Source organism: Lemur catta, chromosome 15 (genome assembly GCF_020740605.2).
Source record: "Lemur catta isolate mLemCat1 chromosome 15, mLemCat1.pri, whole genome shotgun sequence".
Taxonomy (NCBI): Eukaryota; Metazoa; Chordata; class Mammalia; order Primates; family Lemuridae; genus Lemur; species Lemur catta.
This window is the reverse complement of record NC_059142.1, coordinates 18,087,043-18,111,062: the sequence shown is the minus strand read 5'-3', so window position 1 is coordinate 18,111,062 and position 24,020 is coordinate 18,087,043. Positions and strand designations below refer to the sequence as shown.

The following is a 24,020-nucleotide window of genomic DNA, read 5'->3' as shown; positions in this document are numbered from 1 at the left end:
TTAGGAAGAATTCCCTCCTCTTGTTTTCAAAATAGTTTTAGGAGAATTGGCATTAGTTCTTCTTTGTAAGTTTGGTAGAATTTGGCAGTGAAGCCATCATGTCCTGGGCTTTTCTTTGTTGGGAGACTTTTTATTACTGATTTAAGCTCGTTATTCGTCTGTTCAGGTTTTCTATTTCTTCCTGATTTGATCTTGGTAGGTTGTATTTGTGCAGGAATTTATTCATTTTCTCTAGGTTTTCCAGTTTTTTGGCATATAGTTGTTTGTAGTAGTCTCCTATGATCTTTTGTACTTTTGTGGCATCAGTTGTAATGTCTCCTTTTTTGTTTTTGATTTTGTTTATTTGGATTTTTTCTCAGCTAGTATATAAACTTATATTTTTAAGTGGTTTTCTTGTTAAATACTTGAAAAAAATTTTTTTAAATTTTTAAATTTTATTTATTTTTTAACCCACCCCAATGTGACTATAGTTAAATGCTTTTAACAATCATTCTTTGAGCATCTGATGCATAGAAGATGGTGTACTGGATACCATTGGTAATAAATAGAAGGCTGAATGAGACAGATTTCTACTCCCAAGGAAATTTTCGTTAAACATTATGAAAATGAATTTTTAGATAATTCAAGTTAAAACTAAAATATCTTCACTTCTGAGAGAAGTTAAAATTTTAGAAGCTACTGAAGGTTCTTTGTTAGGAATAGGGTCATTTCTCGTTGAGCAACCAGGAATAAAAGATGGATCAGCCAGCCTTACTTTGAGAAGAATTTTATATGGGCTCCTATTCTTGTGTACAGCTTTGCTGCTTTTGTTCATTCCATAGTCTACTTGACTTTGACCTGTTTTTGGCTGAACACTCTCTACCTTCACTTGGCTGCCTGCTCTCTGTTCTTAATACCAGGTTTATACCATAGTGTATATGCATTCCAGGCATGATTTACTTTATACTTGGACCCTACTTTTTAGCTTGTTTCCGTCAATCTGTTCATCTGTTGTACCATAATTTGCCTTTGCTACCAGATTCATACCTCTGAATTTGCTCTGCACCTGTGCTTCATATGTACTTGGCTTGACACATTTTGGCTCTCAACTTTTGTTTCTGAATATTGCCATTACTTCTGTTTTTTTCTGAAGTTAATCATTAAGCCATTTTTACAGCTCATTTCTCAAAGCACTGGTCAGCACTGTCACTGGTTCAAATCCTCTCTTCCTTTTCCAAGTATATGAATTATAACCACAGCCCATTTTATTTTCAAATTATTATTATTACATAATTTTAATCTATTTAAAATTACCCACAAGAGGTAGTTTGGTACATTTTCCGCTGCAGTGTTTAGTGTATATGACCTGACATTATTATTTTACTTTTTAAAAACAGCTTTATTAAGGTATAATTGCCATATATGTGCGGCTATTTAGAGTATAGTTTGCTAACTTTTGATGTGAGCATACACCGTGAAACCATTAGGACAATAAAGGTAATGAACATGGCTGTCACACCCAAAAGTTTCCTCTTTCTCCTTTCCATTCGTCTTCCAACCTCTAGTCAGCTACTGATCTGCTTTCTGTCATAGTTTTCATTTTGTAGAATTTATATACTGTGAGTGGAATCACGCAATATACTTTGGATGGGGGCATATCTGATTTCTTTCAGAATAATTATTTTGATATTAATTCACACTGTGTGTTATCAGTAGTCGGTTCTTTTTTCTTGCCAAGTAGTATTCCAGTTGTGCAAGTATAGCACAATTTGTTTATTCATTCACCTGTGGATGGTCATTTGGATTGTTTCTGGGTTTTGGCTATTACAAGTAAAATGGGAACGTTTGTAGTCTTTGCATGGAAGTACGCTTTCATTTCTTTTGGGTAAATACCTATTCATGGAATGGCTTGGGTCACTTAAGGTTTGTGTTTAACTTTTTGAGTAACTGCCAAATTCTTTTCCAAAGTTGTTGAATCATTTTACATTTCCACTATTGGCATATGAGAGTTCTAGTTGCTCTATATGCTTGGTATGGTTACTCAGTATTATTATTTTACCTTTTAATAAACTATTTTATTCTCTTCTTAAAGTTTTGCAACTGTGCTTACATTTAAATGTTTAATAACATCTAGAATGTATTTTGCTGTTTGTTATAAAGAAGGAGGTGAAGTAAAGAAATCAGATTTGATATTTTTTTTTCCAAAAGACCAGACTGTTGTCTCCACACCATTTATTAAATAGCCCATAGTTTTTCCAATGATTAGAAATATAATTTTCTTAGACTATTAGGTTATTAAGTATGAAATGTCCGATTTAAGCACTAAGTCAGTTGATATCTCTGACATCTGGGCGTCATAGCTCACAGCAACTTCAAACTCCTGGGCTCAGGCAGTCCTTCTGCCTCAGCTTCCCAAGTAGCTGAGATTATAGGCATGCACCACCATACCCAGCTAATTTTTTCTATTTTTGGTAGAGACGGCGTCTCGCTCTTGCTCAGGTTGGTTGTGAATTCCTGATCTCAAGCAGTCCTCCTGCCTCAGCCTCCCAGAGTGCTACTATTACAGGCGTGAGCCACCTTGCCTAGCCCATAATCTGTTTTTAACAGCTGTTTTTCCTTAGATAATTTGCGGGCTAGGATATTTTGTGGCAAGAACTGAAATGTTTTTGCAGTAGTTACATTAACAAAATACATTCCTTGAAAATAATGCTGAGTGAAAAAAGCCAATCTTCAAGAATATATACAGCATGATTCCATTTATTTAACATTCATGAAACGTAGAGATGGATAACAGATTAGTGGTTGCCAGGGATTAGAGATGGAGGATGGATGGTTATGGCTACAAAAGGATAGCACAAAGGGTAGTCTTATGGTGATGGTACAATTAAGTATCTTGACGGTGGTGGGTAGTTACATGTAAGGTAATGTCTCATAATGGTTTTGATTTACCTTTTCCTGATGATTAAAGCCAATACTTTTAAGGAAACATTTTTTCATTTCTTAGCTGTCAGTCTTTGCTTTTGCCCAGGTGATCACTACTTCCTGTCTTCTCGTCTTGCATTCTCTTAAATTTCTGTTGTTTTTTATTCAGCTCTAATGTCATATGTCTTTTCAGAAGGCTTTTTTTTTAAAAATGGGTATTGCTTTGTCATGAAGGGTAGAGTGCAGTAGTGCAAACATAGCTCACTGCAGCCTCAAACTCCTAGGCTCAAGTGATCCTCCTGCCTCAGCCTCCCAAGTAGCTGGGACTATAGGTGTGCGCTACCACACCCAGCTGATTTTTCTGTTTTTTTGTAGAGATGGGGTCTTGTTATTGCCCAGGCTGTTCTCAAACTCCTGGCCTCAAGTGATCCTCCTGCCTCGGCCTTCCAAAGTGCTAGGATTACGAGCATGAGCCACTGCACCTGCCCGGGAAGGCTTTTTTTTTTATTTTTTATTTTTTTGAGACAGAGTCTCGCTCTGTTGCCCGGGCTAGAGTGAATGCCGTGGCGTCAGCCTAGCTCACAGCAACCTCAAACTCCTGGGCTTAAGCGATCCTACTGCCTCAGCCTCCCCAGTAGCTGGAACTACAGGCATGCGCCACCATGCCCGGCTAATTTTTCTATATATATATTTTAGTTGGCCAGATAATTTCTTTCTATTTTTAGTAGAGACGGGGGTCTTGCTCTTGCTCAGGCTGGTCTCGAACTCCTGACCTCGAGCAATCCACCCGCCTCAGCCTCCCAGAGGGCTAGGATTACAGGCGTGAGCCACCGCGCCTGGCCTAGGGAAGGCTTTTTGATTCTTCATACACTGAGTTGCCTTTTCTGCTCTAAGCTCCCACAGCCCTTTGTTTACCCCTTTATTATATTGCCTATTACAATTATGTTGTAATTGTCTCTTTAGTTGTTTGTCTTCCATTTCAGACCATTTATCTCTAAACACAGATGGTTCTTATATTTCCATAGAACAATGCCTGGAATGGACAGCTTTTCGGTACATATTTTTTGATTGATTATAGCCACAGACATTTCTTGCTGCCCCCTAAGTCTTAGGCATAAACCAGGAGCTTGATATATTATATTTGGTGGTTAATATTAAAATAATGTGCTTTTTGTTGCTGGGAATCCTATCATTTTAGTGTTGGAAGGCACCTGAAATATTATCTAGTCCATTCTTTCCCTCATTTAACACACATACATATTCATATAGCACACAAAACATTGAAATCCATAAAGGTAGAATGACTTAGTGGTGAAGTTAGGCCTTAAAATCATGTCCAGCTTATTACACTGGTAACCCAGCTCTTTGGGAAGCCAAGGTGGGAGGATCAATTGAGGCCAGGAGTTTAAGACCAGCCTAGGCAACATAGTGAGACCCTATCTCTACAAAAAAATTTTTTAGTTAACCGGACATGGTGGTGTACACCTGTAGTCATAGCTACTCACAAGGCCGAGGCAGGAGGATCACTTGAGCCCAAGTATTCGAAGTTGCAGTTAGCTATACTCACGCCACTGCACTCCAGGCTACACAACAGAGTGAGAGCCTGTTTCTAAAAGAGAGAAAAAAATTCATGTTCCTCATTTTTTCCTGTACTATTTTCCCATACACCTTATAGTCTTCTCTGAAAATTTACAATGCAAATTTGTTTCCTAAAGTTTAGGGGAAGGACCTTGAAAATATTAATTTAATTCATTATATTATCTTTCCACTTTTAACTATAAGTAAGGAACCAGTTGCCAACTAGAATACAAGTTGAGCATCACGAATCTGAAAATGTGAAATCCAAAGTGCTCCAAAATCCAAAACTTTTTGAGTGCCAGCATGATGCTAACAGGAAATGCTCATTGGAGCATTTCGGATTTCAGATTTGGGATGCTAAAGCAGTAAGTATCACAAAAAGAATCTGAAATTCAAAACTCTTGTCATTTTAAGCATTTCAGATAAGATATACTTAACCTGTACTAGAAAAGAAATTTTAAATTGTCTCAAACAATAGCAGTATTTTTCTATTTTACAGACTTCTGTGAGTGAAAGTCTTCAGAGGGAAGCTGCTAAGAAACAGGCCATGAAACAGGTAATGTGGAAGAGTGAGATAAATGCATTTGGTGAAGTGTGGGTTTCGGCTCACATTTTTAATTATTAATTTTGATATCTAGGGGCTGAGACTAAACAGAGTAGGTGTGTATAATGAAATCATTTTATCTTGACCCTTGCTTTTTAATAATGTGTAAGAACATTTCTTGATTTATACAGATTGCAGGTTTCCTGTATAAATTTTAAAGACAAAACACAATGAAGAATTAACTCTTTATTGCTATGCTATAGATTAAACCAGTTCTGCATTCGGATGACTCAGTAGTCTAATAATGGATTGGTGGGCTTATTATTATTTGTTTATTATTAAATTCCTGCTAGTGAGCTTTCTTGCCCAAAAAAGATCTATTGACAACCAAAGTGATTTATAATTTTATAATTATTTGAAATTCATCTACCAAGAAAGGGGAATAGTAGGTAATTTTTAATAGACTTGTTAACACCTTAGTGTTCCTAAGCACTTTTTACATATATGTATTTATCTTTTAAAATTCTCACAAATTTGTCCAAGGTCCTGATTAAGAAATCTGAAACTCAGAAAGGATAAATTACCCCTTTATTATGATCATACAACTAATTGTAGACCTGGGCCCGAAGGTTTACTGTGTTTTCTACTTCTACATATCAAGTATCCTTGATTTCGCCACTGTAGAACATAATGAAATTAAGCAATGGCAACGTATCTTTCTTTTCCATTTTAATTCTTTATCTTCTACATTTTCCTTATAATTTTTGTTCCTATTTCTGCCTTGTCTAACTAGAAACCTGCTTAAGGATAAGTTTATTAAGCACTTTCTACATGCCAGATGTTATTACAACTACTTTTAAAGAATTGTCTTTAATTCTTACAATAATTCTATGAGATAGATACTCTTATAGTCCTCATTTTACAGTTGAGGAAATGAAGGTGAGAAGAATTTATGTGACTTGCATGAGGTCACATACTTAGTAAATGGTAAAGTTGTGTCCAGACCTAGGCAATGAAGTTGCCTCCAGGGGTGGGGAACCTGCGGCCTCAGGGCCACACATGACCCTCCAGATCCCCAAGTATGGCCCCTTGACCTAATCCAAACTTCACAGAACAAATCCCTTTATTCAGTCAAAAGGCTGCACTCAAGTTTTTTGTTTGTTTGTTTGTTTTTATTTATTTTTTTTTTTTTGAGACAGTGTCTCGCTCTGTGGCCTGGGCTAGAGTACCATGGCATCAGCCTAGCTCTCAGCAACCTCAAACTCCTGGGTTCTCAAGCAGTCTTTCTACCTTAGCCTCCCAAGTAGCCGTGACTACAGGTGCAGGCCACCACACCCTTTATCTATTTTTAGTAGAGACAGGGTCTCACTTTTGCTCAGGCTGGTCTTGAGCTCATGAAGTGATTGCTCCTCCCGCCTTGTTCTCCCAGAGTGCTAGGATTATAGGCATGAGCCACTGCACCTGAGCCCAGCTCACACTCAAGCTTTTAACCACTGAGTTTTCCTGCCTCCCTGGGGAATTGGCACGGAAGCGTGTATTTTTCATAGTGGAATATAATGTGTAATTCAGCATGCCCAGAATGATTTAATAAACATAAAAAAACAGTGATTCTTTAACATAAATACTGAAGTGCTTTAAATCAGAATTTTAGAGATCAGTAGAACTTTTTTTTTTTTTTTTTTTTTGAGACAGAGTGTCACTCTGTTGCCCGGGCTATAGTGCCGTGACGTCAGCCTAGCTCACAGCAACCTCAAACTCCTGGGCTCAAGCAATTCTTCTGCCTCAGCCTCCTGAGTAGCTGGGACTACAGGCATGTGCCACCATGCCCGGCTAATTTTTCTATATATATTTTTAGCTATCCATATAATTTCTTTCTATTTTTAGTAGAGACGGGGGTCTCGCTCTTGCTCAGGCTGGTCTCGAACTCCTGAGCTCAAACGATCCACCCGGCTCGGCCTCCCAGAGTGCTAGGATTATAGGCATGAGCCACCGCGCCCGGCCGAGATCAGTGGAATTTTAGAGAGACCATCAAGTTCAACTTCTTTACCATCTAAGTGAGAGACTTCTGGAGAGTCAGATGACTTCTCCAAGGTCGTGAAGGTATCTTGTTTGCTAATGTTCTTTTGACATTTTTGTGCTGCCTGTTGTTCTTCACTTAAAGCATAAATCCCAAATCTGTTTTTTAATTTTAACTCTAATCCCATGACAAATAATCTAATTTTATTCTTAACTCTGGCTTGTTCAAAGCCACTTCATCTGTTTAGGGGGAGTTTTTCATAATTTGCTTGGAAATTGGGAATGCTGATATAACTCTTACACCTTTCACCTGCCTGCTGCTGCTTTTTCTCCCATCTGTATTACCTGCTCTTTACCTTGTTCCTCACTTGATTGATTCAGTTGTCTTCTGCTTTAATCCCAAATTATTATCACAGAGAATACTAGCTTGATTGCATTTACTAAATCTTAAAGAAAATACTTTTAGAAATGCAATACTTTATTTAATAATCACAGTATTTCTTTTTCTCTCTTTTCATCTTTTATCTGGACCTCAACTACATAGAACTGATGATGGCAACATTATTGTCTTATTTCCTACTTCATTGGAGAAAACTTTATGCCATCATTCAAATAACATTTGCTGTAGGTCTCTGGTAGATATTCGTTGTTAATCTAAGGAACTTTTTTTCTATTCTTAGTTTGGGGTTTTGTTGTTATTTATTTGTTTATTTTTTAAAATTATGACCTATGTAAAAAGGGTAATATTTCATGGCCATGTTTGAGTCATACCAATAATGTAAGGTCAGCTTAACTTGAGAAAACCTATCATTGTAACTTCACATACGTGCTATAAACCCAACATAAGCATAAAATATTATCCTTTTTATATGTTGTTGCATTTGGTTTACTAAAATTTCATTAAGGGTTTTTGCATAAGTGTTGGGGATTTTCACATCATAAGTAAAGATTGGCCTGTAATTTTCCTTTTCTTTCACTATAATTATCCAGATTAAAAGAAAATTAAGTCTGATAATACCAAGGTTTGGTGAATCTTATAAAATGAGCTAATAATATATACATTTTAAGTTTGTTTCTACCTTATTTCTGTCCTGACAAATTAGTTTTCTTCATTCTATTTTCTTTTGAGTTTATTTTTCTAACTTTTTGAAATGAGTGCATAGCTCTCTGTTTTTCATTCCTTTCTCTTTTCTGATATATTTAATATATGTATCTAAAGCTATACATTTCCCTCAAAGCACTGCTGTAACTGTGTCTCACAAATTTTGATAGGCGGTATTTTTGTTATTCCATTCAAAATATTTTCTAATTTGCATTGTGATTTCTTGTTTGACCATGTATTATTTAGAAGTATATAACTTGATTTCTAAACATATGGAAGTTTTTGGTTACCTTTTTGTTACTGATTTCTAACATGATTTCAAGACCTTGCACCGTATCGTTTCTTTCCTTTAATGTGTTGAGGTTTACTTTATGGTCTAGTATATAGTCAGTTTTTATAAATATTCCCTCCATCCTTAAAAGTGAAATGTTCTGTATGTGTCCAGTGGGCCCGTTGTGTTAATCTGTCTATCTATCTATATATATGTATATATATTCATATTGATTTGTCTGTTCTATTATTGACAGACATATGTTAAAATCTCCCAGTATAATTGTGGGTTTATCTATTTTCTCTTAGATTTCTGTTCAGTTTTTGCTTTATAACTGTTGAGCTATAGTTAACATATCTACCCAAGTGCTCACCTGCATCTCTCCTCCCAGCATATACAAAGACATGTCATCAGTTTAAAACCACCCTCAGTCTCCTTTTTCCCTTGCTTTTTGTTGTGGTGGTGGTGATTATTTCTTAGATTCTATGTTTTGGGGAGGGAGCAGCAGTGCCAATTCATCATCTAAGCAAGAGAATCATTGGTTTTCTAAAGGTTGAGAAGTGAAGAAGAAATGTGAATTTCTTAATTTTTTAAACAATATTCCAGAAAAAATGTTTTTCATTTAGCGTGTGATGTTGATACATAAAAACCTGAGAATATCAAGTAGATTCTTTTGAATAATTGTTATAGCATCCTGTCACTTAAAAAGGATCCCTCTTGTGTTCCACATTGCACTAGGCGATGTAGCAATTCAGGAAAAAGTTAAAATGTGAAAACTCTGTATCTCAGAAACTTACAAGCTGAGGTAAGAGGCTAAGATTTGTGAAATGATTATAAAGTAGTAACATCAAGTGTATTATTAAGAGTTAAATATTGCAGAGTAGACTGTTCCATTGGAGTTCAGAAGAAAGAGATCATTGGAGGTTAAAGTCCTCATAAATGGGCTCATTTCTAGCACTCTCAGAGGTTGGGGTGGGAAGATCACTTGAGCTCAAGATTTTGAAACCAGCCTGAGCAAGAGCAAGACCCCTGTCTCTACCAAAAATAGAAAAAATTAGTCAGGTGACTAAAAATAGGAAAAAAAAAATTAGCCGGGCATGGTGGCACATGCCTGTAGTCCCAGCTACTCAGGAGGCTGAGGCAGGAGGATCACTTGAACCCAGGAGTTTGAGGTTGCTATGAGCTAGGCTGATGCCACAGCACTCTAGCCCGGGCAACAGAGTGAGAGATTCTGTCTCAAAAAGAAAAGAAAGGAAAAGAAATGGCCTCATTTAAGATGTAGGGGGTTGAACTTACCCTGAAACTTGGTAAGATTTCAGTGGCCTGTAAGAGGAAGAAAAACATTTAAAATAGAAGGAAGCTAACAAAGGCAGAGACTGTATGACTGAAATTACAAAAATACTCTATTAATTACAAAATGTCCCTATTTTTATACTATGTTGGGAACTTTTCATAAAGTATTTCCTACCATTATACATTTGAAAACTAAACATTTTATTTGGCTACTCAACGTACTAGAAATGATGTGAAAGTTTAATACATAATGTAGGCATCTCAAAACCAGGGTTAGATGTTTCTCTGTTATACTTTGGACCTCGACCTTTTGATGTGTACAATTATATTTATATACAAATAAATAGATGATAACAGTTAATGTTTATTGAACACTATTCTCTGTCAGACTCTATACTAAGTGTTTTAAGTTTAAGTCATTTAATTATCACAACAGCTTAGCAAGTGGATAAAATTATTATTTATTATTATCAATTTTTTAGATGAGGAAAATTAAGGCACAAAGAGATTAAACAAACTTGCCCTAGGTAATTAGTGCGGAGCCAGGATTCAAACCCAGGCAGCCTGGTTCCAGAATTTACAGAATTTTATATCTAAAATGTGACTGATGTAATTTTTATGATATGTTTCCAATTTTATGAACTTTTCTCAAAAAAAAAAAAAAATGCATAGACCTTTTTGTGGTGTGTGTTGGCTGACTCATGTTTAATTTTTTTCTTTAAGACCAAACTGGAAATCCAGAAGGCCCTTGCAGAAGATGCCACTGTGTATGAATACGACAGTATTTATGATGAAATGCAGAAAAAAAAGGAGGAAAGTAATCCCAAATTGCTTTTGGGGAAAGATCGAAAGGTTTGTTTGTAGCTGAAATACAAATTTTCTTTGACCTTGATCTACATTTTGTATCTTAATCTTATTTTAACATGAGGATGGTCTGTGATAAAGCTATTAGGTGTTTGATATTAGTAGTTCCAGATATTACAGATTAATTTTAGAACCAAGGAAGTCCTACATATATTATGCTAATGGGCTAAGTGAATTATCTAACAATTTTATAAATTTTGTTTATTGCTTTGGAAACTTTACAAATAATTTTTTGAAAATTTTTCCTTAGAAATTCTGTGTACCAAATTTGTACTGTTCCTGGCCCTGTTCATGTTTCATTTTCCTCTTATTTTTTATTGCTTTCTAACTAGTAACTGAATCATCTGCCTGCACATATCGTGGTCAGATTTTAAGTTTGAAAAAAACTGATAGAGAAAAAATTGAAATAAATTCTAATTTTCTTTCTGTCACTCTTGTTCCTTCACAAGCACAGACTGATTTTTAAGGATCTTTGCATTTTATAGTATCTAGAGTAATAGTGTAAAATTATATTAAACCTACTATTTTAAATAATCTATTTCCACTGAATGTGAAAAACTAGTAGGAAATTTTCTTTCTTATTTATTTATTGAATTAAAAGAATACCAGAAAAATGAGTGATGAAAAACACTGGAAAAATTTTTCATTTAGTTTGAGATTTTTAAGAAAAGGTAAAATAGCATTATAAATAATTTCTATCTCTGTTACACTTACATTTTTATTGAAAACAATTTCAGTATTAATCTTGCCAGTAAATTTGTATTAAATTTTGAGAGGAAGACAGTCTTATTTGGGCTAATCATTTCTATCTTAATGAGTTCATGATAAAAATTACAACAGTATTAACATTGTTATAAGTTGCTATTTTTGACTCTTTCCTAAGTAATCTTATTTTTTCCCTTAGCCCAAGTACATTCACAACCTACTAAAAGCAGTTGAAATTAGAAAAAAGGAACAAGAAAAAAGAATGGAAAAGAAAATACAGAGAGAACGAGAAATGGAAAAGGGAGAATTTGATGATAAAGAGGCATTTGTGACATCTGCTTATAAGAAAAAACTGCAAGAGAGAGCTGAAGAGGAAGAAAGAGAAAAGAGGGCTGCTGCTCTGGAAGGTAAAATGGAAGAGGGGGAAAGGTAGAAGGAACCAGAGCAGCAGAATCTCTGCCTTGTGGTTAGCTGTTTGCTCTGTCACTGAACTTTTGGGTTATAATGTTGTGATCATAATTTCTGCATAAGAATACAAGATACAATGTTGGGCACTGTGGCTCACACCCATAATCCCAGTACTTTGGAAGGACGAGGTAGGAGGATTGTTTGAGGGCAGGAGTTCGAGACCAACCTGGGCAACATAGCGAGATTGCCCATCTCTACAAAAAAAATTTAAAAATTAACCAGGTGTGGTGGTGCATGCCTGTAGTCCTAGCTACTCAGGTTGCTGAGGCAGTAGGATGGCTTGAACCTAGGAGTTCAAGGCCCTAGTGAGCTATGATTAAGCTACTGCATTCCCACCTGGTTGACAGAGTGAGAATCTGTCTCTAAAAAATAATTCTTTTCAATTAAAAAAAGAAAACAAGATATATTGTATTAAATAGTAGTATAAACAGGAAATTTTAATACTGCAGTTGAACTCTTCTTCAGTAACTCTTATTTCTATTAGACTTTTCTCAATTTGTTGCTTAAAACTACAGTCTTTACAAGTCATTGCCTTAGAACGTGATTTCAAATGTAAAAACATTTATTACAAGGTATAACAAGCCCGGTGCAGTGGTGCACCTGTAGTCCCTTCTACTTGGGAGGCTGAGGTGGGAGGATCACTTGAGCCCAGAGTTTGAGGCTACAGTGAGCTATGATCGAGGCTCTGTACTCCAGCATGGGTGACAGAGCAAGACCCTGTGTCTGAAAAAATTTTCAAAGGTATAACACTGTAACATTTGTCAGAAATAACATAAATACAACTTAAAACCCTGTTTATGTTTTCTGGAATGAGAAAGTCTAGAGTAACAAAGTAGGCAAATAGAAAAAGAATAATTGAAGAAAAAACAAAGATGTGCGGAGGTTATAGAATATCTTAGTGCTTTACTTTAGTGCTTTCTACTCATTATCATTCCTTAAGATCTAAGTAGAATATGTACTTATAAATAATTTAATTGGCAAGTGTTCATCAACTTTTAAGTAGAAGAAAACCAAACATATAAGATTCTAAGCACGTGGCCAGGCGCGGTGGCTCACTCCTGTAATCCTAGCACTCTGGGAGGCCGAGGCGGGTGGATCGCTCGAGGTCAGGAGTTCGAGACCAGCCTGAGCAAGAGCAAGACCCCGTCTCTACTAAAAATAGAAAGAAATTATCTGGCCAACTAAAATATATATATAGAAAAAATTAGCCGGGCATGGTGGTGCATGCCTGTAGTCCCAGCTACTGGGCAGGCTGAGGCAGAAGGATCGCTTAAGCCCAGGAGTTTGAGGTTGCTGTGAGCTAGGCTGACGCCACGGCACTCACTCTAGCCTGGGCAACACAGCGAGACTCTGTCTCAAAAAAAAAAAAAAATTCTAAGCACGTACAATGTGTTCATCTAGAGCACCAGTCAGCAAACTTCCTGTGAAGGACTAGATAGTAAATATTTTAGGTTTTTGGACATACAATCTCTGTTGCAACTACTCAGCAGTGCCTCTGTAGTGCAAAAGTAGCCATGTACAATACATAAATGAGCAGGGCTGCATTCCAATAAAAATTTATTTACAAAAACAGCAGGCCAAATTTGGCCTGCAGGCCACAGTTTGCCAATTTCTAATCTAGAGAATAGTTTATATGCTGTGTATGTTTCTATACACCTGTAAAACAACTGCATTGTGCCTTGCTAAAGATATTCTACTCATTTTTGCTTTTCCTCTCAGCATGTTTGGATGTAACGAAGCAGAAAGATCTCAGTGGATTTTATAGGCACCTATTAAATCAAGCAGTTGGTGAAGAAGAAGTACCTAAATGCAGTTTTCGTGAAGCCAGGTGAGAGGTGCCATATGGAATATTTAGAAGAAAGTTACTGTTAATAATCTGTGGTTGTAGGATCATTTTAACCCTCTGAAAGATGGAGGATTATAGCATTGCATGTTGTGTTGTGAGCCACCCTAACCTATTTAATAATTGAATGAATGACTAGGTATTTGCAGTTTCTTAATTTAAAAACGTAAAGTTTTAGTTCAAGATTATTTCTATTCTGCAGGTCACAAAAATTGTTATGATTTGCATCAAAATATTCTCAGTGATTTAGTTTAATGTTATCATAAATATTAGTGTGCTTTATGAGTCTTATGAATGACCTTCAAGGGGAAACAAAACCAAATGGTGTGTTTTTGTTTTGTTTTGTTTTTTAAACTAAAAGTATAGGTATCCCTCATGGCCCTGGTTCCTTAAAATGATTGCTGTCAAAATTAAGGAGAAATTTGGAAAGAATCAGGTGTCTACAACATAAATCTTTAATGCATGTTCAGTTAATGTATAAAAAAGAAAGTGGTTTATTTTCATAATAGCACCCAGCTTTCATAAAAGTAAGAGTCACGTATCAGGAGCTAGAACTTCATTGTCCAATATGTAGCCACTAGTCACATGTAGCTTTAAATTAACTAAAAGTAAATAAAATATAAAATTTTAGTTACAATGGCCACATTTCAAGTACTCAGTTGCCATATTTGGGTAGTGGCTGCCTTACTGTACAGCTCAGATATGGACATTACCATTTCTATAGGCATTTCTATTAAACAGTGCTGGTTTAGGAAATAAAGGATTGTAGGATTTTTGAATAAAATTATAAGGTATTATAGGAATGATGACATGATTATGCCATAAGTATATAGCTGAAGATAAAGAGAGAGTTTATCCTAAACCTGTATCTAAGCCAACTTCTTTTTTTTTAACAGAAACATTCTGATTAGAAGATCTGAGTCTGTGGTGCTGGGGAAAGGGGAGAAGGTGGGAGAATATAATTAAGGGTAAAGAGAGGAAATTAAGTTTATGTCCCACTCCTCCCCACACTGCTAGAAAGTTTTGATTACAAAATTGATGAAGTGTGAGCCTAAGAAAGTGTATTTGAAGATTCATCTTTTGAATGGAAATGACAATACATTATGTCTTTCTATTAGAGTTTCATCTGGAGTATTTATGAGGCCCTCCATGAAACACCGTAATGTCATTTACATAGTTAGACTTCTCAAGAGTCTATTAATTGAATTCCTACCCATTATTGGGTCCTTTAGCCAAGGTAGTTTTGTCAGCATTTCCTAGAGAACCAAGGTGTTGCACTATTAGAATGAATGTGTGAGTAGTATAAGTAAGTTAACCACACTTATCAGCTGGAAAAATGTAGATGATAACGGATAATTTTAGTGTTGATTCTAATAGCTGGACAGATTGACATATTTCCATTTTGTTATCATAGGTGCCAAGGGAGTGTATCCAGATGCTGGTACCTTTTTAATCATGAGAGGTGGATATTTAGAATTAGATTTGCCACTATTTTGCTATGAAAAACATATCTTCATATACTTCTAGGACGATTTTTTATAATTTTTTTAAAAGAAAACAAAAAATACAGTGGTTAGAATTTCAACTTCGCGTTGTGAAAATAGAACGTGGATCCAGAACATAATCTTAGTTTTCTGAATTATTCTTTGTCCAGGCTTAACAAAAAATGAAGACCTTGTACAGACTCCTGTCTGAAGGTTCAGTAGTTCAGTAGAGAAAGACTAATTTTCTCTATTTCATTTCTATAAATATTGAGAATATTCTGAATGGTTTGAAAATGCTAGTTTTCATAAACATTAGCACCTTTTTGCATTTGGATAATCAGACAATGTATATAATTACAGTTGTATTGATTTAAGTATTGAGAAAAATTATGTAAACACTTCATTTGCTTACTGTAATTGATGACGTGGCATTTTGTGTTTGTATTATTTTTAAAAGGTCTGGGATAAAGGAAGAAAAATCAAGGAGTTACTCTGATGAAGTAAGTTCAGAGAACAGAATATTACAAGAGAAATGCGTTCTCCAAGCTGGTGTGAAAGGAGAGGAAAACCCAGATGCAGACAGCGACTTTGATGCTGAGAGCAGTGAGGATGATGAAATGGAAGAAACTAAAGTGAACTGTAGAAGGGAAAAGGTCACAGAAACTTCCGAGGACTCCAAGCATCACAGGACACAAATCCACTCACGGTCATCTAGTGAAGAAAGAGGGCATGGTGCCAAACACCACACAAAAGGTTCCAAGTCAAGAGGACACGAGAGAAGGGAAGATCAGCACCAAGAGAGGCAGTCCAGAGACCAACAGAACCATTACACTGACCGAGATTACTGGAAAGAAAAGGATTCTCATAGGCACAGAGAGGCCAGTCATAGAGATTCTCACTGGAGGAGGCATGAACAAGAAGATAAACTGAGGGCAAGGGACCAAAGAGAAAGAAGTGACAGAGAACGGAAAAGGGAGAAAGAGAGGGAGAGATATTCCCCAAGAGAACAAGAAAGAGATAGACAACGAAATGCTCATAACCGACACAGTGAGAAAGGAGAGAAGGAAGAGAAAAACAAAGAAAAGGAAGAACATATGAAAGTAAGAAATGAAAGATATGAAAATAATGATACATGCAGAGATAGAGAAAAACAAGAAGTAATTGTTCAATCTCCAGAAAGAAATCGAGACAGAAAGAAAAGCAGCCCGAATTCTAGGGCAAAGGATAAATTTCTTGACCAGGAAAGAGCCAGCAAAATGAGAAACATAGAAAAGGACAAAGAAAGGAACCAAGAGAAGCCCTCTAGTTCTGAAACATCACCGGGAGCAAAACACAGACTCACAGAGGAAAGGCAAGACAAGGAACAAGAGAGACCACTCGAGGCGGTAAGCAAGTTTGCAAAGCGAAACAACAAAGAAACTGTAATGTCAGCCAGAGACAGATACTTGGCCAGGCAAATGGCACGGGGTAATGCAAAGACATACATTGAAAAAGAAGATGATTGAGGGCTGCCCCAGTAAAAAGATCTCTGGAAGCACGGAAAACTGACTCCTGGAACTTGCTGTGTGAAAGCATAAAGGGAGTGTAACAATAGTGGTTGGGAGAGTGTTTTTAAATATATTTCTGAAATCAAAAGTGTTTTATCCTGAATGTTTTGGCTGAATTTGTATATGATATTTACTTATTAATAGCACATTCTTGGTTATATTCAAGAATCATGAGTGTGCTAACTCCCTGTAGGTACTTACTGAGGAAAATTGGCTCCACTATAACCATTAAAAAATAATTTAAACAACTCTTCTAATAATGTTGGTCTTGTTGCAAGGAACTGTTTTGTTTTATAAATACTGTATTTCAGATAAAAATATGTATATTTGAACAGTAAAATAGGGAATATTGTTATACTTTATGTTCTGAAATTTGAATTAAGCTGTAAAATGTGGATTATACATACTGTCTAGATAACTTTTAGCCCACAGCATAGCGGCTTAAATGAAAATAAAAATAGTGATATGCTTGTACATTTAATTCATGCTTTTATTTTTAAAAAATTAGCTAATTTATGTCACAATTTGTCTTTGTTTTTTAGTAAAAAAAAATCACTAATTTGCAATTCTGAAACCTTGGCAAGTTAGTAAATTGACTATGTAGGTAAATCACTTTTAGCTAAGGGTGAAAAGATGGAGATATTTAGTCTAAATGAAATTAGTGGCCTATTTCTGAACATGACTTGTTTTACCTACTCTGAAAAACAGTACAGTTTATTCTAGGTTCCATTTATATATCAAAAACTAGTGTTTCTTTACTAAGTCTTTGAAACTTACCATTTGAAATTATATACTATAAATAATTTATGGGGAAAAAATGAATGTTGTGGAGAAAATAGTTCTCTTAACAGGTTTTCCCATTAAGAAAATGCTATTTATAGCTCTCATGATACTTTATTATAAACAGCTTCCACATTTTCTTATTTTTAGGTAGAAGGATAAACTTAGTTTAATAAGAATGTTGACTTCTTAGGGAGGGGAGGGACTGGGCCAGGGCAGATTCTGTCTCCCTTGCCTCTGGCCCAGCAGAGCCTAAGCACTGTGCTATCCTGGAGGGGCTTTGGACCAGCAGAAAGCAAGGGCATGGGGGGGAGGAGGTTGCACCTATGGGCAATAAAGTTGATTTGGGGAGTGGAGGGAACTTAGGATGTTGACGTATAGATGAAAAACCCTGTATATTAAGGGTTAGATGTAGCATTCATAAATCATTTTATTCTACCTTTAAAACCAAAAAGGAAAAGTAACAGTTAATTCCCAGATCTGACTGACACATTAAATCTCAGTTACATCCTAATACTTTAAAGTTATTCAGTGACAAACCCTAAAAAGCACTGACTTAGTGTACACAGGAGGAGCAGCATAAGGTAAGTATGGAAAGGTAAGTTAGGGTGAGATCACAGAAGACCCTGAGTGACAGACTAAAAATCTTCAACTTTAGTAGAGAATATGGTTCCTTTGTTAGGATTGTTTTAGAACTAGAGCTATGCACTGGGAAGGTTAATGTGATCATGATGTGCAAGGTTGGAGGGAGAGAATGATACGAGAGATCTGATAAACTGTTGGATTTCCCTCTCCCAGTAGTTCAAGGACTTCAGAAAGCAGCTTGGATGCCTTAGATAGGAAAAGCTATAGATTACTTACTTTCATTAACCTTAGTTTGACATAGATCAGTGAGAAACTGTAAATTAAGGGTTTTCTTGCATCTCTTCCAAAAACAAATGTTGGTTTTGCCTCTTGCATTCATTCTACCCTTTTCTGGTAATAGCACCTTGATTTTTCCCTTGGGAAAACACCCTTTTACTACTCTTAGTCCAGGGGTTCAAATGGGGCAGACTAGCCTCCAAGAAAGGTGTGTGACTCAAAACTAGGCTGATTCTGGGACAATTGTCAGAACATAAAGAGGTGTTTTCCACTAACAATATGGCATTGCTAACTGTGGAGGTGAGGTAAGTCTGAAGGTACATGGGAGAGGGCCTGGCTGCCTGTCAGAATAATGCCCACACAAAAGCAAGCAGAAATGAGAGGAAGAAAAAGACTAAAAGACCTGGAATCTGGCCATATTGTAGCTTTTTTTTTTTTTTTAAGATATTTAAACCAAGACTATATTTTTAGGCTAGTTTGAGTTGGGTTTCTGCCACTGCAACCAAAACAGCCCTATTTGATACAAAGTTCCACTTAATGCTAGCTACATACCAAAAAAAGTCATCAGAACACTCTTAATAAACTTTTTAATTGTAGCATAATATGCAAGGAGAAAAGTGCGCATGACTGTACAGCTTAATGGATTCACACAGAGTGAACACAAAAAGGATGTTATGGCAGAAGCTCCCCTCAGACCTCTCCCCAGACTACTTTCTAATTTTAGCACCACAGATGAATTTTGCTTGTTTGCTAGCTTCTTTAGTGTTTGTTTATTCTGTTGGTGGACCTTGGGTTATTTCTTGTTTGAGGTTATTATGAATAATGTTTCCAGGAACAATCTTGTTTTCCAGTACGTATGTATATGTGTGTTTTGATTGGATAAGTTGTAGGAAGGGAATTGCTGATTCATAGAATGTGCACGTTTTAGTAGATACTACCAGTTTTCCAAAATAGTTGTCTTAAAATGTACTAGCTTCATTGATGTATGAGAGTTACACTTGATACTTGTCTTTGCCTTTTAATTTTAGCCATTCTGGTGGGTGTGATGGTATTTCATGGTCTCATTTTGTGGTTTCCTGATGGTTATGTTAGAAATTTATTAGCATTTGGGTATCTCCTTTTTGAATAGTCTCTCTCTTGCCACTCCCCCTGCACCCCCCACTTTTATGGTGGAGGGGAACTGTCTTTTTCTTAATGACCTATATGTTGTTTATATATTCTAGATATGAGTTGTTTGTCTTTGCAAATAACTTTTTCTTCCCCTCTGTGGTTTTACCTTTTCACTCTCTTAATGGTATTGTTTAATGAACAGAAATCTTTAATCTTTGTAAAGTTAATTAACAAAAATTTGAAATGCGTTTCTTCAGTTGTGCTAGACACATTTGTAGTGCTCAATAGCCACATGTAGCTAGTGACTACTGTATAGGTACAGTGGCATCATGATAGTTCACTGCAATCTCCAACTCCTGGGCTCAAGCGATCCTCCTGCCTCAGCCTCCCAAGTAGCTGGGACTACAGGTGCACACCATGACACCTGGCTAATTTTCTATATTTTTAGGAGGGACAGGTTCTTACTCTTGCTCAGGCTGGTCTTGAACTTCTTAGCTCAAGCGATCCTCCCGCCTCTGCCTCCCAGAGTGCTATGATTACAGGCATGAGCCACTGCACCTGCTGATACAGCCCTTTTTGGAAAAGTTTGGCTTACCTAGTAACACTGACACTGCACACTTCCTGTATAACTCAGGTGCACCAGAAATATTCATAATAGTGTTTTTCATCAAACTGGACATAACCTAAATGTCCCTCAGTAGGAAAGGATATATGTATACACACACAGCAATGAAGTGAACACACTAGAGCCATACCCAGCAACCTGGATGAATTTCAGTCTTAAAAAGTAATTTGTATAATTTATGTGGGGAAAAAGGCAAAACTAAACTACATTGTATAGAAATGCATGGGTAGGTGATAAAAGTAAAGAAAAACTAGGAAATGATTATTACAAAAGTCAAGATAGCATTAATGCTGGGTGTCGTGTCTCACACCTGTAGTCCTAGCACTTTGGGAGACCAAGGTGGGAGGATCGCATGAGGCCAGGAGTTAAAGACTAGCCTTGGCAGCATAGCAAGACCCTGTCTACAAAAAATAGAAAAGTTAGCTGGGCACAGTGGTGTGCTGCTTTAGTCCCAGCTACTCAGGAGGCTGAGGCAGGAAGATCCATCGCTTGAGCCCAAGAGTTTGAGGTCGCACGGTTAGCTATGGTGATGCCACTGCACTCTAGCCCTAGCAACAAGGTGAGAGACTCTTATTGCAAGGAAAAAAAAAAAAAAAAATAGCATTAGTTTATGGGAGAGGTACACACAGGGCTTCTAAATGCTGACGATATTCTGTTCTCGACCTGGATGGTGGTGACTTGTTTTTCATTCAACTGTAAATATGTTTTATATATTATTTTGTGTGTTTGTCTAACAAAGGTTTTTGTAATCTTAAAAATTTTAATACATGAGTTGGAGATACTAAGGGTCATTCTGGTTTATCTTAGTCATTTCTATAGGAAGAATCTATATAGACTGATGGTTAGTCAAATGGCTTACGCATGGAGAAGTAGTTCTTTGATAATGTATTATTTGGACCAGTATGAGTAAGGGATTCATTAAATTTGTTGCTAGGTGTTATGTATTATTTTAAACATGTGAGGTCTAAAATAATGTACTTAAATTTTATGAACTGGTAAACATCTATTCCTCTGGCTCAATTTTCAGTAAGATATGAATGACTCAGAAATCTCGGTTTTCCTCCCCCTCCTTTGTTCATGCTTACTCCAGTCATGCCAAATACATAATGCTGTGGCACACTAACCATGCCTTGTCACCTACGGGATGCTTTGCCTTATTTCTGCCTAACTCTATTTTTAAAGCTGAGCCTCTCTTGATACCCCTCTTTTGCTTCAGCAACCCCTCCTTTTCCTTTGCATTCTGTGCTTAATACATTATAGTATGGTGATGGTATGTCAGTTATTTGAGGGCAAAGATCCATCCAATCTTACAGTAGTAGGTCCCGTGCCTACTACAGTGCTGGCATGAGTGAAGGGTAAGGAGAGTTTTTACTTCATTGTTTTAACTTATACTAATATCCCTCAAGTATTTCTTAAAATCAGAATTTTAAAGCTAGAAAGACCATAGAAATCGCCTAATGTCTGCAGTTTAAAATGTTTGTGAGGTACTATGACATCGTGTTTAAGAGCTGACACTGGGAAGTCTTAAAGTTCACTACTTCCTGGCTGCATAACCTTGGACACATTATTTAACTTCCCTGAGCTTTAGTTTCTTCTTTAGTTTCCTCATCTGTAAAATGGAGGTAATAAAAGTGCCTCTTTCATAAGATTGGTATGGGGACTGCTTGAAACGGTGCACGTAATGCCGTGCCTGCCATCGGCAAGCAAGCAGTCATCATGGTTATCTTGTTTATTATTAGGAGGAAATGGGCCAGTAAAGTTGAGTGACTTACCCAAGGTTACTTAGCTTGCTAGTGGCTGAGAAAGGACTTGAGCCTTTGTCTTCTCAATCCTATTTGGTTGCTCTTTCCACAGGTATGGAAAAGTTTTTGTTTTGGGCAATATGTATGACATTAATCATATTATGATGGACAGAAACTAGCCCAGGCTAGTGACATAGGATTTGATATATTTTCATGTATTCAGGAAACTGATGGCTGCGTGCCAGATGTCATGCTAGATTCTTAGTGTCTTAGGGAGGTGTCTTAGTCCTTTTGTGCTGCTATAACAAAATACTTGAGACTGGGTAATTTTTAAAGAGCAGAAATTTATTTCATCCTACTAGAGGAAATAAAACTTAAGTTCACCTTCCTTTAGAAATTTCAAGATCCCTGGAAGAACAAAGAAATTAGGTTGGTCACCTGGTTTGTCTCTGCCTCTAATGGCATTATCTGAACTTTAAAATATTGTTATATCATTAAAATTTTGAGACAGTTAACGAGAAAGAAAAAAGACTGGTACTACAGAAAGTAGAAAAAAAGACTTAAAGCTTTGAAATATTCTTTCCATGGAACTAAACACAACAAATTTTATAAATATCATTGACTCATCTCTATATTGAAAAAATTTAGAAACCAGAGTATTTCAAGTGGACCAGAAAAACTTTCTGTAGTAATGGGATATTCCCTGTCTTGGCCTTTTTTCATATTTGAATTTATAAATTTCATTCTTTAGCATGCTTCTCAAGCAAGCACTTTCTAAATCTTCCTAGTTGAGAGCCCTTCACATAACTCTGCTTGTGTTTTAAAAGACAATGTGTGAACTCTGTGATGACTTTAAAATATACATATTTCCACTTAGCTTCGGACTATTTTGCTTTTCTTACATTATTTATGGGGATGAGAGGCTGTGGCATAGTTTCTCTGAGGAATCTACTACTTCTCTTCACTACCCTTCCCTGACAAAAAAGACATAAAAAGTGGGAGTGGGGTGAGAAGTGCCCTACTGTTGTGTTTAATGAAGACAACCATCCTGGACAATTCTGTTATCTTAAGCACCAGGTGTTGATTTATGAGTAAAGAGACATGCTTGTACCATTGGGTAGTTAAGCATTGTCTAACATGTATAAGAACAGCACAGTTAAACCACTGCATTCCAGAGTGTTAAGATTTGTTTTGACAGTGGACTCCAATTATACAACAGGTAAAACATATCAGGTCAGTTTTTCCTACTTGTCAGCAAGAATATGATTCTAATTCCAAGAGAATAATCTCCCTTTTAAGGGAAGGGGGTAGTTAAATGGAAATTCATATTTATGCTTAAATTTTGAGATTGGTAGCACCAAATTAAAAAGCTTAGTGAAAAGAGGACGGCAAGGAGATGACGTCTCACAGAATAACTTTTTGCCTTATTTTGTGATTTCATTATTTGACTTTTCATTATTTGATTTTGGAGCTATTGTATTGAGTCTGGATTTGCCAGTCTTCGCATCTATCTCCAGATGGGGCAGCCAGGGTAGTAAATTTGGGTTACAGGTTATATGCATTCCATCCAACAAGTGGAATGAGTTTTAAACACTTTGTAAGATTACAGTTGGGAGATGAATTCTTTGGACTTCATTGCATATCAGTGTACAAAATAACCTTTAATGACTGAATTGCCTCTGTGACTTTGTTTTGTGTCTTGCCTATTTGTGGGGTATTTCTTACTGATAAAATTACAAGAAAAAAATTAACTTCAGGCCCTAAATAATTTTACAATTCAATTCCACTTTTAGTTTTTACTTTTATGTAAGTTCTACATTAGATGTAAAAGGTCTTTAAAAGACTATTTTAAAATCCATCTACCTACTCTTAGATTTTCCTTAAAAAATCCATAGTAGTATTGATAAAGAGGGGTCAAATAAATGCATACTAGGCAGAACAAGGATGTTGTAATTTTTTTTTTCCAGCTTAATGAAGTTTGAAAAGTTTGAAAGCTCCTGTATAATTTTCTTAGTACCTGGCCTGGCAAAACTCTAATTCCATTTGAAAACGTGCTTTTTTAAAAAGTGGTATCTTTGGGCCGGGCGCGGTGGCTCACGCCTGTAATCCTAGCACTCTGGGAGGCCGAGGCAGGTGGATCGCTCGAGGTCGAGAGTTCGAGACCAGCCTGAGCAAGAGCGAGACCTCGTCTCTACTAAAAATAGAAAGAAATTATCTGGCCAACTAAAATATATATAGAAAAAAAATTAGCCGGGCATGGTGGCTCATGCCTGTAGTCCCAGCTAC

At 36.4% G+C, this 24,020-nt stretch overlaps 1 protein-coding gene across 2 annotated transcripts in view; it reads left to right on the top strand.

Annotated features, from left to right (window-relative positions):
• NSRP1 (nuclear speckle splicing regulatory protein 1) overlaps positions 1 to 17,090 on the top strand; it is a 41,876-nt gene extending 24,786 nt beyond the window's left edge. For both annotated transcript variants that reach the window (XM_045525291.1, XM_045525290.1), the window contains 5 exons: positions 4,979 to 5,035; positions 10,429 to 10,557; positions 11,474 to 11,681; positions 13,462 to 13,570; positions 15,527 to 17,090. In XM_045525291.1, the coding sequence (XP_045381247.1) occupies positions 4,979 to 5,035; positions 10,429 to 10,557; positions 11,474 to 11,681; positions 13,462 to 13,570; positions 15,527 to 16,574 (1,551 nt within the window). In that variant the 3' untranslated portion in view covers positions 16,575 to 17,090. The remainder of the gene's footprint in view (positions 1 to 4,978; positions 5,036 to 10,428; positions 10,558 to 11,473; positions 11,682 to 13,461; positions 13,571 to 15,526) is intronic.
• Positions 17,091 to 24,020: the final 6,930 nt, after the last annotated feature.